The 17,188-nt window shown below is 39.6% G+C and overlaps 1 protein-coding gene across 14 annotated transcripts in view; it reads right to left on the bottom strand.

Annotated features, from left to right (window-relative positions):
• TCF12 (transcription factor 12) overlaps positions 1-17,188 on the bottom strand; it is a 162,000-nt gene that overhangs the window by 19,077 nt on the left and 125,735 nt on the right. For all 14 annotated transcript variants that reach the window (XM_027736942.2, XM_027736943.2, XM_027736946.2 and 11 more), the window contains 5 exons: positions 11,195-11,300; positions 9,916-10,055; positions 9,447-9,591; positions 7,874-7,938; positions 3,618-3,696 (listed from right to left, as the gene is read on the bottom strand). In XM_027736942.2, the coding sequence (XP_027592743.1) occupies positions 3,618-3,696; positions 7,874-7,938; positions 9,447-9,591; positions 9,916-10,055; positions 11,195-11,300 (535 nt within the window). The remainder of the gene's footprint in view (positions 1-3,617; positions 3,697-7,873; positions 7,939-9,446; positions 9,592-9,915; positions 10,056-11,194; positions 11,301-17,188) is intronic.

Raw genomic sequence — 17,188 nt, 5'->3', positions numbered from 1 at the left:
GGAAAACTGGGAAAAGCTTTAATAACATTACAGTTCCTTTGTTCAGAGAGCTGCAAGTAGTTACCTTTTAAAGACAAGGTTTTATTTAACAAAAAGAGAACAGCTTGCATGGCTATTAAAATACCTAAATATTTCATTTCTAATTAAAAAATAATAATAAAAATCTCCTATTCCATAAAAGTCCAGAGCTGCCATAATTGTGCTGGAATTCTCTTTTAAAACATAAGGAATTCAGTGAGTAAGTTTATAATTACCAATTTTCACTTCACACAGCTATTCTGGGTCTGGATCTGTAGTCTCCTGCATTATTTTCATTCCTGAACTTGGGAATTACGTTTGGAGTCCCACTTATTTTGCAAAGCATTAATGAAACAACCTGAGAGTATTTTGGCTCAGCAAAACGTTCAAGTTTTTATCTAGTCAAAACTCCATTTTTAGAGACAAGAGGGTGGGCAGGAGCTCTCCCTGGGACACAACTGAGTGTGCTGCTTCCCGCAGGCCGGCACCGCTGGGCATCGGAGAGCAAACACACAGAGAGCCTGTGCCCCTCGCCAGACACGTTCCTTGGGGTTTTCCACATGGAAGCAGGGACTGCTTCTGCAGCAGAACGAAACTCCGAGTGGGATTGTGAGCCAAAAAGCAAAGAGGGGAGGGAATAACCAACTCCTCCTCTCCAAGGCCCAGCCCAAGTGCAACCTGCGGTTTGCAGTCACCCCTCGGCCCCGGCGGGGCTCTTTCCAAGCGGTGGCACTGTGGCACTGTGGCACTGTGCCGCCGTGTCTGCGCAGGTTGCCAGATGGCACCGATTTCCTGCTTGCCTCATTCCACTCCCCCTCCTAGAAGTTTGTGCATGAAATCCACCAATTATGTTAAAAAGCATCCTGGCACCACAAGCCCTGCAATTAACAACTGCAGCTTTTAGTGCAGCACCAACATAGCAGCATGAAAAACACAAATAAGCCAGGCAAGTGTTAGGATTTACAGGGGTCACCGACAGCAATCACTGCAGTATTGTTCCTACTCTGAGTCTCCCCAACACTAATCCTCTGGCTCCCCTTTCAAACACATACTGAGAGCCACAGAGGGCTGGCTTTGCATCCTCAGAACCCACCAAACCCTTCTGAATACCTCTGATCCTGGGAGAAGGATTCTTAAAATACCAAGGCTCCCACCATTCAGATCCCTATATAAACTTCACATATGTATACACATACAATCATTAAAACTATGCAAGAAGCTCAGCTCTGGGCATGTTTATGTAAAATTAGAAATTAAATGAGGGCAGGGAAGATGAGAGACACACTATTGTCTCATAATACTTGGGGGTTTTCATCAAGTTGTTCTTCAAGCTTTTACTTAACTGAGTATGTCGTTAATCCTCATTCAGCAACCCAACAGCCCAACAGTTCAGTCACAAGATCATGAACCCCAACATCTCCTGATGTTCCTGTCTCTCAGTGCTTTCCCTGGTAAACAGAGCACTCCTACTGTAATTTACAATTAAAGGATGGCTAAATTAGGACTTAGTCAAATCTGCAATACTAAGAATGCCAACTAAACAAATACCTGACTGCAAAAGGGGAAAGTGACAATGAAGGCTAAAATGCTCCAAAATATATCATTTTAGTACACATAAAGCATTTGTTTTATCTGCAATAACTTTTTGGGTCAAGACGGAAAATGGCTACCAGGAGTATAAATAGCAATAAATGCAGTAGTAATTACTTCACATTGTGCTTCACTGTGTTCTTAGTGACTCATCTGGGAATAAAGATAAAAGTCCAGATTCATAAATGAAGGTAATTAACTACTGGAGCAATTTACCACAGGCTTGATAAATTCTATATCACTGAAATTAAAGGGGGTGGGAGGGTATAAATGTGAAGCAGATGCTAAGTTTGAGCCTGAGAAGGATTTCAGCATTATTTGCTTATATCTACTATTGTCTTAGCCATCAGAATCCAGAATAAGGAACACAAATCAAAGTGTGAATTTTGGGGAGTTTTACATTTGACACAGGTTGCAATAGGCAAAGGTAAAAACAGCAAAGGGAAAACACTGATTTTAGGGACCTCGAATTTGTATTTTAAACCCAGAAATTAGCTAGTGCTTTCATGCTTACAAAATGAGGTGTGGTATCTAATCAGGGAACTCTTGGAAAAAAACCCCTTTGGGATCTTTAAAATTTTAAATACTTTTAAATGTCAGAACTTATTTCTTCCAGCCATTAAATATTTTCAGTATTTGCTTTGATGTTAAAAAGAAAATAATAATAATTTTCGGGTCTGATCTGCCTTTTCAGTACAACAGAATAGGCAAAACGTTTTTTTGTCAACTGTAATCACTAAATCAAAAATCCCATTAATCCCATCATTACTCAATTCAACATGGATTATTCAGTAATAGAAAAGAAATGCCCAAAGCAGCTGCTCAGGTAAGCCATGTCAGATATTCATTAATCCATTATGTCCACAGAAAACCAGAACAGTGTCCATTAAACAGGAGTGAAGTATGAATTATGAAACTTTTGAGTGACATTGCATATATAAATATCCATATTCCCATCCATATGATTGTGACTGCATTTTGCATGTGATACCTCTACTAATTTATTCACCTAAATTACAAAAGTGTTCAGCTAAGCTCATTCTGTACCCTCTTCTCTTTAAGTTAATGTTATTGTTTTATAAAAAGCAAAACACCCTTGCAAAGAGGTGAGCAATGGCCAGAAGCCTGCAGGGATATATTAAACAGCGGAGAATGGGGAAACAGACTGTTGTATACACGTTAAATAATTTAACAAATTGCACTATAGGAAAGAACAGGGTTAAAGTTACATCATCTTGCTTGTAATTCTAGTTCTTTGTTAAACAACAAATTTAAGTCAATGGAGCTTTCACAGCCCTCTCTATATGGAGAACAGCTGTTCAACTTTTACTAGACAGCTGAGGCCACAGTGTCTGTGAAAGCTGCACTACCCACTAATAGCTGGAGGCAGCTGCCCACAGTTCATCTCCACACTGGAATGCTTCTTCCCACATTCGCTCTCCAAACACACAAAGCACAGGTGACAGAGGTGGCTGCAACACAGGGCATTTATTTTGAAAAATGCCAGAAATTCTTCTCCCATAGAATGAAAGCATTCATGAAAGATATGAATGAAAAGCTATCTTGTGGAAAAATTGGATAGTCTCATAGCCTACTATATTTTCATTAGAGGGAACACACATCTGCTGTGTTTGTCACCGAGAGTTGCCGCAGAGTTTTAACATATAGCTTTAAAAAAGAAAAACAACCCAATCAAATCACTCTTATTCCTCCCAAACAGTGCAGATCTGCACAGATATCTTTACAGCTGTGATAGTGTATGGTCAGTCAATGCTTTCAAACATTATTTTAAGATGCTAATTTTCAAAGCCAGTTGCCAGGATTTAAGTGAATGCCCATAACAAAATATATTTCAGAATCTGGATTTATAAATCTCAGTTTAGTACAATGGAAAAACAAATAAAATATACAAGTAATTATGCAAGGCAGCTAGTGCTGATTTCACTGTGATTCCAAACAGGACGTCTGCAAAACAACAAACAAGTTATTGACAAATGACTGGTCTGTACCTGTAAGAGGCGATGGTGATCCAACTGGTGTTGATGGATTTGATGGAAAACTACTGCTGGTATGATCAGGAGAATAAATCTGACAACAGACAAAAGAGATTGTGTATCAGTACATGTTATAATATACGGGGGGGGGGAAAGCACTTTTAGGATTCCTTTTCATGCTTTAATTGTCACTCGGTTCTGGATCAACAAAAAACCCAGTTTGATCCTTCAATCACAGCTCTGCTTTATTACACTCAAGGCTCTAAAACTGTCCAGAGAACTTTCATTTTCAAGCAGCTGTCCAAATAAGCACAGCCTGTATTTGATAGGGACACAAGTATAAGTGACCTTCCTTCTAATTCAACAGCAGCAGAAATTACAGCCTTTCTGTCACTGAAGGGGAATGATATAAGTGAGAGTTCACAGTACACAGATAATTAATTATATCAAACAAACCTTCAGGAAAATGCCAATGAATAATGACTTCCTAAACTTTAGAGAGACAAGACATTTTAGCAGTCAACACATGTTATCTTCTAAAAATTAATCTTTCACAAGAGAAAATATCAAGAAATCATTCAAGTTCTTTTCATTGGTACCCACCAAACAAAAAACCACCTGAAATTCTGTTCCTCTTACAATGTATTGCAGCATGTTACATGTATTGTAACGTTTCTCTCTTATTTCTGAATCAGTTGGCCCCTTGAGATACTAACCTTCAACTTACAACAATTCTTTCCCTGCTATTAATGACATTAAAAACTACTGATAAACGCAAAAGACATAATGCTTAAAAGCTTTAATCAAAAATTAAAATCCCAAGACCCTGGGAAAATTCATTTTATGAAGGGAATTGAATAGATTTAGAGGCTGACTGTGGGCTTCAGAACATATTTTTATAGGTCATCGGTTCAAACCTGTTTTACTTGAGCAGAGACCAGGATTTGTTAGTCATCAGATGGCAGTCAAAAAAATCTTCACTGGCAGTGTGGTTGATGTCTCTTCACACAGACAATATGACATTTCAGCATTTAGCTGACAATAAACTGGGACTTCATTAAGTTCCATATTGTATTTTTTGAACTGACAAAACCAGGACTTGATAGACCACATGCTCCTTCCTGGTCTATCGTACTTGTCCATTAGAAAAGACCATCGGTTCCCTAATGGAAATGCCTCCTCCTTTTCATACATGCTAGAAAGAAAATATATTTAGAAGAACAAACTACCTCAGAACTACTGGAGGAAATTCATGCATTGTACATCAGTATAAAAATAAGTCTTGAGTGTCAGTATAAGAACTGTAGAGAGTTCCAGACAGATAAGATACAGAAAATTAAAATAACATCAAAGAAAGGCCATGAAGTTTCAAAGCAAACTGCTTATTTTCCACCACTCTACCTGCCAGTTTTATTTTGCTGTACTTTTTAAGAGGGAAAATCTCTAGTCTAGCAAAGCCACGACTAAAACATGGGTCAGAATTCATTCTCATGCAGTCCCTGGCCGCTGTGCTGTTAAATGACCAATGATGAACAACCCTGACACCTTCTGCCAGGCTTAAACGGTAACATGACTCATTTTACTGCAACAAATGAGACTCCTCCTCCTATCAGTCATGGTCCATTCCAATCAGCGGGGTGCCAATATGCCAGGGTCTAATGAAAAGGCTCTTAGACAAAAGCTGCACAATTGAGAGCCTGCAGAGCCAAACCTCAGAGCTGTTAGTCCAATTTTTTAAACACTACAGTGTACATTTCAGTTAGGCTTTGTTATGTTAATGTTATTGAGTCTAAAGCAACAAAGAAACTTAATTCATGAATTACTTTTAGAAGTCAACTTCCCTACATTTTCTTTTCTTTTGTGAAGGGACCAGTGGCTATTTAACTACCGAGACGGTACAAAGGCCTTTACCCCAGTGCTGAGGTAGGAATCAAAACATAAGTTATCACAAAGAGGTCTGATATAATCAACAAAGTTAAACAGTCCTCCTGTTTGATCTCCTCTAAATTAAAGACCAAGTGTTTTGATTTGGCATTAGGCAATGAAATAAACCAGATGTTTCTCCTGCCATATAACCCTCCATGGGCACAATCTTAAAGGGTTATTGTTTGGCAAATGTTCAGGGAAACACATTAGAAATGGCACGAATACCCAGATTTTCTTTTCTTTCTATCTATACTAGTTCATTATCCAAACTAATGCATAATCCACAGGGCTTTGGGAACTTTGTGTAAATACTTTCATGTACAATTCTCTTTCTTGCCTACCCTGAGATTAAGACCACAATTATCCAGGCTTAAACCTAAAATAAAAGAACCTTTGCAAATGTATTATCTGGCCTTACATGTTTAATCACATACTATTCTGTATGGTCTTTAATACCTAAACTGAAGAACAAATGTCGTATCCTCTGATGTTTCGCACATGAAAGGCCTATTGTCAGATGTACATCAACAGAATTTTAGAACTAGAAATTCCTCTCAACAGTTGCAGCGGCAGCATTTAAAATCCCAACAGAAAGGAACAGTGTCATCTTAAGAGGGGGAAAAAAAAAGGCAAGACAATTGCAGTATTTAAACAAAACTTTGTTCAAACAGAAGAATATTCTTGATTTACTAGCCATCAGAATTCATGTGTGCCAGCTTCACCTGCAGGAGAGCCCACCTCCCTCCTCTGCACAGCCCCGAGCTGTGCTCCCTGCTGAACGAGCCCGAGCAGTGTGCGGGGTGCGCGTGGTGCGGGGGAAGCAGATGGATGAGGCGAGGGATTTGAAGTGTGCAGACTATGGCATGCACTGATAGAGCAGATGGAATGCATCACCATCAGCTATGACAGAAATGATTTATGGAATGACCTGGCTGCTCCTGCCAAGCAACAACACGGGATGACAGAAACAAGTTTCTATGACAACCAGGGCCCACCCACCAGTTAGATTAAACATTTCTGCCCTGACTTCCACTTGCAATATATTTAGAGTTTTTCCTCAAAACATCAGCCTGGCTTTCTCAGCTAGTGACTTGGACAAAAATACCTGAAGGGACGAGAAAACCATTTAGAAAAGGAAAGCAGTGGAAAATGTCACCAAGTCCTGCAGGTCTAACTGGCCAGTGCGTCAGACTTACAACAAAATTTTGTTCCAGCTGCGGAACAGCAGACACCCAAATACATCTGCAGAGAAACAGCCTGGAGTATGTAAGCACTGCTATTTCTAGGAGTCAAAATGATCCCTGTTCTTTTCTGACAGGTCTCAAACAGACAACAAGAGAGTGTTAACTGCCCTCTGGACTCCAGAATTGTTATCTACTTGCTGAATCCCCAAAAGCAACAGGGACATTTTTCTCCTCAAAGCCGGCAGGTCAGAGTTCTCCTCCCCAATATGGACATTACAGACATTATCAGATCTGGTAATCTTCTAACATATGACCCTCTGAGGGATGCAAGGGTAACAGGAGCTGCAGGGATATGCACATTTGCATTCACTGGTATGAGGTGAGGGATGCAGAACCCAAGGCAGGAATGGTCATTCAGGGCTGCAAAGTAGTCATTTCTACCCTTTATATCAGACTTAGTCTCCCTCTTTCCTCCATTCAGGAAATAGAAAAGTGCTTCCCCAGCCACCATTCCCAACCCTGAAATTTCTGCTACTCTTTTCTAAAAAGTACATCTGATTGTATTAATGAAAAAATAATTGCTGTATGCATGCATATGGAAACAGAGCTTACAGCAGACTGAAGATATTTGCCATGTTTCAAATTATTCCAGCAAGAGTTAAGAGTTTAAATTTACGCATATACAACATTTTAAAGGCTGTTCCATAAAATACAGCTATACAACAGACCATTCAAAACCTCTCAGTTTTATAAGGCCACTAAGAAAACATTTTAAACCTTGAGGCAGGAATTGCTCTAAGAGTAACATTAAAAATATTTGGCTTTAAATAGAACACTACAGAAAAAAATGAAAAATAAATCCCTTAACTTTTTATGATTATCTTTTACTTTGTCTAACCAACTTTTTAAACTGTATCTGCCCTAAATTTTTTGATCACCTGAAGAAAAAGGAAGTCTGAGTGACTCTTCTACAAATAAATGCATTTTTCACTTGCTTTTAAAAAGGTATTTTTCTAGTATATGAAATTGTATCGTAGTACATTGTTTTAAGTTCATACATGAAAACTCCTGATTTGATATTATAAAATCAATGATGCATAAATAACGGATGCAGTGATCTAAATATGTGTTTCAGATCTGAATATTCTAACTGCTACTTACAGATGCCAATGCCTTTCCAAGTGCATCACCTGTCTGTGAGCTTCCAGCACCATTTCCTCTGTTTCCTGTAATGTGGAAAGCAAACCCAACACTTATTTTTAAAGCTGAAATTTTATTTACTTTTATTATTTTATTCATCACATAGAGTTAAGCAACCACTTTTTAAATGGATTTTCTGAGGAAGTCAGTGTCAATAGAATCAGTTCTCATTAGACTTAAAAATTTAATTAAAACAATTAGATTTACATTTAGATGGTCTCCTCTTTAAAGTCAAACACAGTATCACCGTGATAACTTAAGAACCAACAAGTGAAAGCAGTTAAAAAAAAGACAAATTATTTTCTAGGATCACAGTCTAATTTTAATGAAATGTGAAAAGAAAAATCAAAATCAGAAAATCACATTATTGCAGTTTATTTCTAAACTGTTATCACTAAAGTGCTGCATGTTTAATTAATTCTTAAAGCCAAATTCACAGAACAGTTCCTTGTGTGCCTCCCTGCTCTAATTCCCAGTGTTGTACTCTCATCTTTATTTTAAAATGTCCCTGAAAAGCTCTTATCCACCACGCTTTCTGTCATCCCTGCTCTTAGTTGCATGTCAGCAGCTTTGCGTGCCCTTTTGCTCCACACACCATTAAGCCAAGAGGAAGTCTGAAGCCCTGCCAATTGGAAACACAGAGAGGAACTGAATCCTCCGAAATATCTGCTTTGCTGGAGAAGACAGATCCTTTAAAAGCAAATCCTCTTTCTCCAATTATCAACTTCTAAAGCCAAAAAATAAAATGTATTTAACATGAATGTAAGCAATTCACGTCAGAAATCCAAACAACGCAACGCTTGTTGTTGCAACTTTGTGGTAAACTTGCATTTTCCAGCCTGAATTTCCCACGTAGATTCATTAACCGGGTTCTGTTTAAAGATCTTCGTGTAAAACATGTTCCCAACTCAAAGTCAATATAGTCCCCCTAACTAAGTGCAAATCATATCGAACTGATAAGGGGCATCCACGACATTTGATTTTTACAGTAGTATCTTAAAAGGTGCAACTATGTGCAAGGCACAGCTGATTGGCCTGTATTTCATGCTCCCTAGGTGAGCACAGAGGAGACTAAACCAGCCACCATCCTGGCTACTCAGTAATCTCTAAAACAGTTAAGAGAGGAATTTACGATGCACTTTATCGAGCTCCCCAAAGGAACAGCCTTCCTGCCTTTCTCTGGCAGTGCTTTGGTGACACAGCAGCTCTGAAACCTTTAACACCAGCACTACCTCAATGGACATGTGCATGCACTGAACTACAGAAGGAGAACTGCTGTTAGGTCAGATGGATGCAATCCCTAAGCATAGGATTGCCTGGGAAAGCAAGTAAACCAGTACGTCTTAAGCTGACTGAGAAATGGTTTGCCCGATCTCGGCCATCCTGAGGACAGAAATATCACAGTGGTGAATCTCCCCTGATCTAAAAGCAGGCCATACCTTAAACCTCACTAATTTTGTGCGTCATGGAGCCCTAAATTTCATTGTCTTGTAAAACGAAAAGAAAAAAAAAAAAGTCAGGAAGAACATTTTACCCAGAATATTATCTGATCCATTGACAGGTGGAGTGTGTGAGGCAGCTACATAAGGTGAACTGCTGGTACTGCCACGGTGGAAGCTGGACATTGGAGGAAGACTGGCATTTATATCTGTAGGTGAGACTGAATGTGGGGGATAGCTCTGGAAAGAAGAGAAACAGGGATAAGACATTAAGTAGTCCTTAAATAAATGTTGATAGTTTAACATACCAAATATACAACACCCACTTCTTTATTACAGAAGGAAGGGACTCATCCATCCTCTGAACAGACCACTACACGGCCACAGATTTTTATTTATACAACAGACATAACTAAAAGGACATAAATCTAATACACGAAGTTTGAGATTTCCAACGACTGGGCTTTTAAGTGACACACAAGAGCAGCAAACAAGAAGTTAATTCTTGTAAGTTAGATCTCCCTACACAAGTCTAAACAGATTAATCCGTGCTGTGTGTCTTACCAGACGGTCATGTGTGTGCAGGCTGCCGTAACTGCCGGACTGGGACATGTGGGAAGAGGAGCCTCCCAGCATCCCACCATAGCCAGGCTGGCTCATGCCATTGGATGAACTCCAGAGGTCAGAAGAATTGTGGGTCCCATCTTATTTTTAAAATATTTTTTAATTAAAAAAAGAAAAACAAGAAAAACACATTTAATGAAGAAGAGTACTGATTTTTCTTTTCCTTTACAAAATTATTTTAAACAAATACAGTATTCAGCTACTGAGACTAACATCAGCAGGGAAATCGTGACCAGTTTACACTGTAACTTCTATTTTCATGCCATCACCACTGTTGCTATATTTATTAAAAAAAAAAAACAACCAACAAAAAACCAACAGAGGCTTTATAGCTGAAATATAATCCAACCACAGCTGAGAAAATACCAAGCACTTCTGCTAATTACACAGACCTTCAGTAAGGCCAGATTTAAATCAAGAGGGTTGATAAAAATTCCAGACTGAAAGAAATAATAAAAAATGAGGTGGAGGGATAAGAAGTTTGGCTCAACAGAACTCATCATAAACATTCCGAGCAAAACATCTATTTACCTAAAACAAGCAATTTATAGTCTAAAATAAATTAGCACCACAAAAATATAAAAACATTCCATGCTAGCAGATTTAAGTAACTGAAATGACTACATTACATAAGCCTGTGTGTCAGTGCAGTTTCCCTTCTGTAGCACCAACTGAAGTGCTCTGTGAATTCCCGCCCTGAGAACTGAGCTTTCAGTGTGCTCCAAACCCTCCTCAGGCTGCAGCACGAGCTAATTGTGTGACGTGAGGCTGAGGAAATGGATTCTGCTCTTGTTTTGTTCAGTGCAACCCCCTTTTTTCTGTCATGCTGGATATACAAGCTTTTGAGAACTCAAGACTGTTAGCTGATATTGTACAGTCAAATTCCAGAACAGTCAAGAAGCCCCCACCTCATTTTTCTCTATCACTCCAGAGCGCTGCTCTGAAGGCCCTACAAATCAAAGGATGGGAATTCTGTCCATCTGGCCTGCTCTGTAATCCCCTTAAATTTCAGTCAGCAATTAATGTCATGAGAAAAACTTTACATCAACAGACAGTTCCCTTCATCTAACTGTTTTAAAAGTATATAAAACTCATTCACAGGCTCTAGCACAATATGCTCCCTTTACACATCTTCATTCACTCAGCAGAACAGTGACTGCAAAGTTCTGCCTTAAGGACAAGAGACATCTACCCATATATCTAAAGTCATTTTACCCACCTTGCATAAAGAAAGTGCTAGCAAACATACTGCTTGGTGGCTTAGGAGATGGGTAACTCGGAGATTCTCTGTTGAAATCATCAGAACTCGGGGATGGTGCATACACCTAAATATTGGAGAGCAATAAAAGCACGTTAGTAATAACTGGGTGTCGTGCATTAAAAAAACCCCATAACAGCACACAGACACAGATAGAAAGCACAAATAAAAAAAGAACAGTGTAGCAAGCCACAGCATTTGTTGCCCTTGTTTTATTTGCTTTTTAGCAAGTTGCCACAGTACAGAGGAACTACAGTAGAATGATCCTAACAACACACTTTCTGGTGTGCCAACTCAGCCAGGTGGCCTGATAAAAGCTGAATGCTGATTTTGCTTTCTAAGTGCACGACTCGCACAGACTTGTTGCTCAAGATAAAAAAAGCAAGATAAAACAACTGGGCCCAAAACAAATTTTATTTTAAAACAACTGTATGCCTGTTTGAATATTTAATTAGCTGGCATCCCAACAATCAGAAAGAAAAAAAAACATCCAGTGACAAATGGAGAGGTTTTAATGCAACCATTGTGTCATCCATTCAGAAGCTTGCACACCCTTGGATGGTCATCAGAAATATATGCATGCAAGTGCTGAGGAATAATCTCAGAACTGCAACACGGAGCACATAATTTTCACACTGGCCTGGCATTAAAGAAAAGCAGCATCATTGTATTTTCCATGTAACACCACAGTGGAATGGTCATTCTCAACTTGAAAACAATGAATTTTCAAGTTAAAAACTGTAAGATGCCAAGTAAGCACAATGATTAGAAGTGTTTCACTGCAGCAACTTTAAGAAATATAAAGTATATTCAGGAATAAGTTAAGTAAAACTAGCAGAGCCAACATTCACAGAGTCAAGGATTCTACCCATAGTCAGTTGTTCTAATCTATGCTCCTTCTTAATACCAGTACTTTGGTCAATATACTGAATATTGTGATGATTAGTGTGTATTAAAAGATAAATTGCTTTTTTTAAATTCAGTTTAACATAAATAGCAGCAAAGAATATAAATACATAACACTGAAACTGGAGCATCTCTTTGCTATGAAGTAAAAAATGTGGTATTTTTATTTTTAACCGTTTGCTTTACTTGCTAAACACATTACTTCATAAATGCATATATGAAGAACAATTTTAAAACTTTAAAGCTTATATAATGCAACTTGCAAAGTGCACTAGGCCCCAAAATTCAAGAAGGGAATATTTTGATCCCTTCCTATGCACATCCAGGCACACGCATGTTTGCCCGGCATTCACATCCCTCCCTTGTCTTTCGGGGATGTTGTTTACCAAGCAAGAGAAGGGCCACGAAAACCAAGCCGGCCAACAAAAAAGCCTAAGTTCCCTAAAAAAGCCCCATTGTCCTCCCGGAGGGTGACTATTCTGATAGGGATATTCAGAAAGTGAAGTGGGCAAGGCCTGCTCCATTTGCATACCAATACCCCTCCTCCCCGCTCCCAAGCGCTTTTCCAGCCTGCTGCTGTCGGAACAAATGGCCGGGCATGTGCCTGCAGCCAGCGCGCTCTCACAGCCCCGGGATCGGGCACCGCGCTCTCGGCTCGCTCTACACACCCAGTCCCGGCACAGTGTCCCCAGCCAGCACGATGGATCGGGACAAGGGCACGGGGCACCGAGCCAGGGCACGGCTGCCGGGGCGAGCCCGCGATGGAAGCGGCGGCAGGTAAAGGCACACCTGGGCAGGAGTCAAGTGCAAAGCTCACAGCTTTCAGCTGGGTGCTCGTTAAACGTTATTTCTTCATCAGAACAAATGAAAAATTTTCAGGGAAGAAAGCTTTTCGGAAAGTATTTTTTTTTCAGTATTTTACTCGAACTTTTTCAGTTTATGGAGTAATTGTGAAATAGAGATGCTTCCCAGGCCTGAGTGACAGAACGACAATACGTTCTGAGCAATGTTCGCAGTACATATGTATTTACTCTATATGATGAATGCACGTATATTCCATGCCCGAGACATATTTTAACAGAAATGTCACTCTGTCAAATTGTAAATACTTGCACTCCTAAGACTGCAAACATATTAGGCAAAACTGGGCCTAATTTACAAGTTCTCTGTTGTGCAGAATAACACAGCATATGCTATAGCTGATGGATAATCTATCACTGTCACAGGACAGCAGTGGAAACAAAGCTTTATGACATTTAGCACCGCCATGGAGATGTTCTGATTAATGCCAAGTCACCTACAATGACGAATTATACTTCTCTTAAACTGCAACGTGATCAATGAGATTTGTAAATAAAAGCTTCACTGAAATTTTAACATTTTACATAATTGGGCGATTTATAAAAACCGATTAAACGCTATCTCAAAAAGGGGATTAAACTCAAAAACTCCTGCAAATATATCATTTACAGATACAAATGTACAAGCCATTAACATAATAAAAATGTTACGAATTATATAAACGCAAAAGAGGCCCTTCCAAACAGCTACATGAAAGTCCTAGCACAGACACATAACTTCATATAGTTTCTGCTTGTTTTGGTATCTTAACTATAGCTTGCAAAAACATAGCTGCAATGTTATGAAGCTGCACTTGTGCCAGTCTAGATTTTTCAGATCAAAGGGTTCTTGCGGCAAAACACAACTGATGTGGTCTCAAAGACTTCATTAACTCCAGATGTGGGGAAATAGCCAGCCAATTCCACAAAAGGAGCGAGTCTCTTTTAGTTACAATCAGAACTACCCACAAATTAAAACCAGGCCTCTGATGTCATCTGATCACCTGCAGATGAGCGCCAGGTTTTTTCTGGTTAATGACCTAATCATAATTTTTATGTTGTGTTACTACAAACAAGATTTAAAAGCAAAGGAGAAATTTTACTAAAATTAACCCCAACACCACGAATGCAAAGTCCAAAATAAGAAGGCTGACCAAAAAAAAAGATGAAATGTTATTTTCAAGTCGGGAAGCGATGTATCGGGCAACTGGTTTGTTCACTCCGAATGCCCCACATGCACTGGGACCCCTATCCAGGCAAACACAGCCCCTGTGGCTGCTGGCCCACAGGAGGCTGGCATGGTCTGCATCCTACTTAAAGGGCTTTCTCTTCTGCAACAGCTGAGTAAGGCAGTTATAAATATGACGTGGCTGCTCAAGACGGCCTCTTTTAGCTATTAAACTGATAACACTGACATCCAGGAGGCATCAAACCAGTTTTTCCTGGCTGACATTCCCACTTAGACAGGGAATACTGTTAAAAGGTCAGCCTGTTTGCAGAGTCTCCTTGGAGAGGGCTGTCTCTAGCAGGTAGAAGAGGAGCCCATCTTATAACCCCCTCTAACACACTGCGCCCAAAGGCATCGAATGTGTCTCCAGACTGACAAGCAAAACACTCCCAGGTTATGAATGGGAAATTCCCTTCCGATAAACTCAAGCCAAAACCAGTTTTTCACATGACTTATCAAGTCGTGGACTCGACTTTTTTGGAGCTGTGCTAATATCTACATCAATCCTAACACTGCAGTGCTCCCGAAGGGTGGATGGCCTCCGCTGAGGGAAGCAGGACAAACGAGTTGCTGAGGAATCAAGTCAGAAAGCCACATCAGTCTCTCCTGCACCCTGAACTGGTTTATGATTCTCCAGCGGGAAAGGCAGGAGGATGACAAGCAGAATTCCTTTTTGAGGGGTAGTGATGTGGGCTGACTTCAGACCAGAGCTGAGAAGACATCAGCTGTACGACATCAGGTTTAAGCAAAACAAAATCATCATCCTGAAATCTGCCCTGGTGATTACCACAGGTAATGAACACTACTGGAAAAGTTACACGGACCTAATGTATCTAGAAAATTTCAAAGAATTACACAGTGTACTTCTGTTTACTAACAGCAGTGCCAATAACATCAACATTAATTTGAAGATCTGGGTTTACCAAATTTTATGCTAAGTAAAACTTCCAAGTTGCATTCTATAAATGCACTTAATAAACGTAACACTTGGAGTCCTCCTGTTGGCATCCATCCTCTCAGGCAATTTTCCTGTAATACGTTTCAAATTCTTAAATATTTATCAATGTTTAATATTAATGTTAAAAGCAGATTAAAAAAATAGCAACGAAGCAACTAAACTTACTTCCGATGCGCTCAGGCAATCTCAAGACCAAGGCTCCCATCACACATGATGTTTATGAAATTATGAATGTTACTCATTTAAGCACAGTTATTAGCAATTCTTGGAAGTTCAGGAAAATATTTATCAAGCTGTTTGAGACAGAGAATTTTTTGAAACCAGTAAAGATGAATAACCTATTCTGTAGCCTGTAAACTCTGCTAAGTAGCCTATCTACATTCCATCAGCATCAGTCATGCACTAAGCAAGTGTGCACTGATGAATGATTTGTACATGTGGCAAAATTTTACAGGGTATTATCTACAGGTTTGGTAGCAAAAGCTAATTTTGCTGAAAGGCGGCTCTAGGAAAAGGAAACTTGTTTTCATGTTTACTGTATTTCTGACAAAACCATACACACTAAAACTTCAGGAATGAAGAACGGTAACAGAGTTTTCCATACTCCTCTTTACAGCAAGACAGAAGCTGCCATAAAAAACCAAACCAAACCCAAGACCCAGCCTAAATCCTTTTTCAGCTGATATTTAAGCAAGATGATCAAATGAAGAGCCCTGGTATACAAGTTCAGTATAACCATATCCTCAACCACACTTTTGTGTCCAATGCCAGGTGTAAAGGTTCATACATTTAAAAAGCTCTTCCCACCATCCAGAAGGATAATAAAATGCTCCCTTAAGAGAACAGAGTCTTCTCTGCAAATCCAACCACAGTTTTTAAGGATGGTATAAAATTCAAACTTCTTCAAGTAGCTAAATTGAATTCCATCTTAAATAAATGTTTATGCAGTTTAGGCATGCTATACATGCCTATTTGGGTATTTTTGAAATGCAGAATCCCACTGCAATGCTGCATAGCACTACCAGCAGTACTTCCTAGCTTCTTCCCCAGGAAATGACAACTTTAAAGTCACGTTAGAAAGTGATAGGCAAACCTAGCAAAAATCTCAAAATCAGTATATAGAAACCTTCGGGTCGGTTCTTTTGATTTTTTTTTTATTTTTTTTTCAATTTGTAGTGTAAACTAGAGAGGGGAGGAAAAAGAAGGTAATGCAGCAGGAACAACATTAGAAATATATACTTATATAGTGCTGAAAGATTCTTTTTGTGTTTTATTTGCTAAGCAAAATCTCCCCCACATTCTTCAAATCACACTGTCAAAAGAGGACACATACAACTATGTCTTCAAAAATTCCTGATTAAATTCAGATTTTCAGGAAACAAAAAATAGAGAAGTTGAAAGCACTCTTGCCTGTTTCTTAACCTGCTCCCTGTATTTCAGAAGGCTGTTTTAGCTGTGGGAGGAATCCCCACCACCAGCACTGTTCACAGGCAGATGCAGTGGTAGATACAGGCCATCTTTTGCATTTGTTTCTCTCTCCTCTGAACTCAGAGCACTCTGTTTCTGTACCTCCACCACAGACTGTTCTATTCCTACAGCCAGACTTCGACAGGCACCTGATTATGAAAGCACAGGCACTGAGCAAACGGGGGCTGTTCCTCTTTGGGGCTCACGTTTGGAGAAATATAGATCTGTCCCCCCCAGCACCTGATCCCAGCTCGAGCTGCTGTCATTTGCCCAAGGAAATGGACATAACCTTCACTTGAGAGCATTAATAAAGCTTGTTGCAGACAAGACACCCTTCTGGCAGGGGACCACTGCTCAGCAGATTGGCAGTTCAACCCAATGGAGTGGAGCAGGGAAAACTCTCTGGGGCTGGTGCATTGTAACTCATCATTTTATACTGGGATGGGGAGGGGACAGAGAAGGGTGAGGAACAGACAAAAAATAAAAATCCAGCTGACCAGTGTTTACTACCTCTCTTTATTCAATGTCCACAGCCCTGTACCCCTAGAGATTTTCCA

This window comes from Pipra filicauda, unplaced genomic scaffold (assembly GCF_003945595.2).
Source record: "Pipra filicauda isolate LSUMZ 115617 unplaced genomic scaffold, ASM394559v2 scaffold7_size6619720_pilon, whole genome shotgun sequence".
NCBI classification, from domain to species: Eukaryota; Metazoa; Chordata; class Aves; order Passeriformes; family Pipridae; genus Pipra; species Pipra filicauda.
This window is presented reverse-complemented; position numbering and strand designations above follow the sequence as displayed.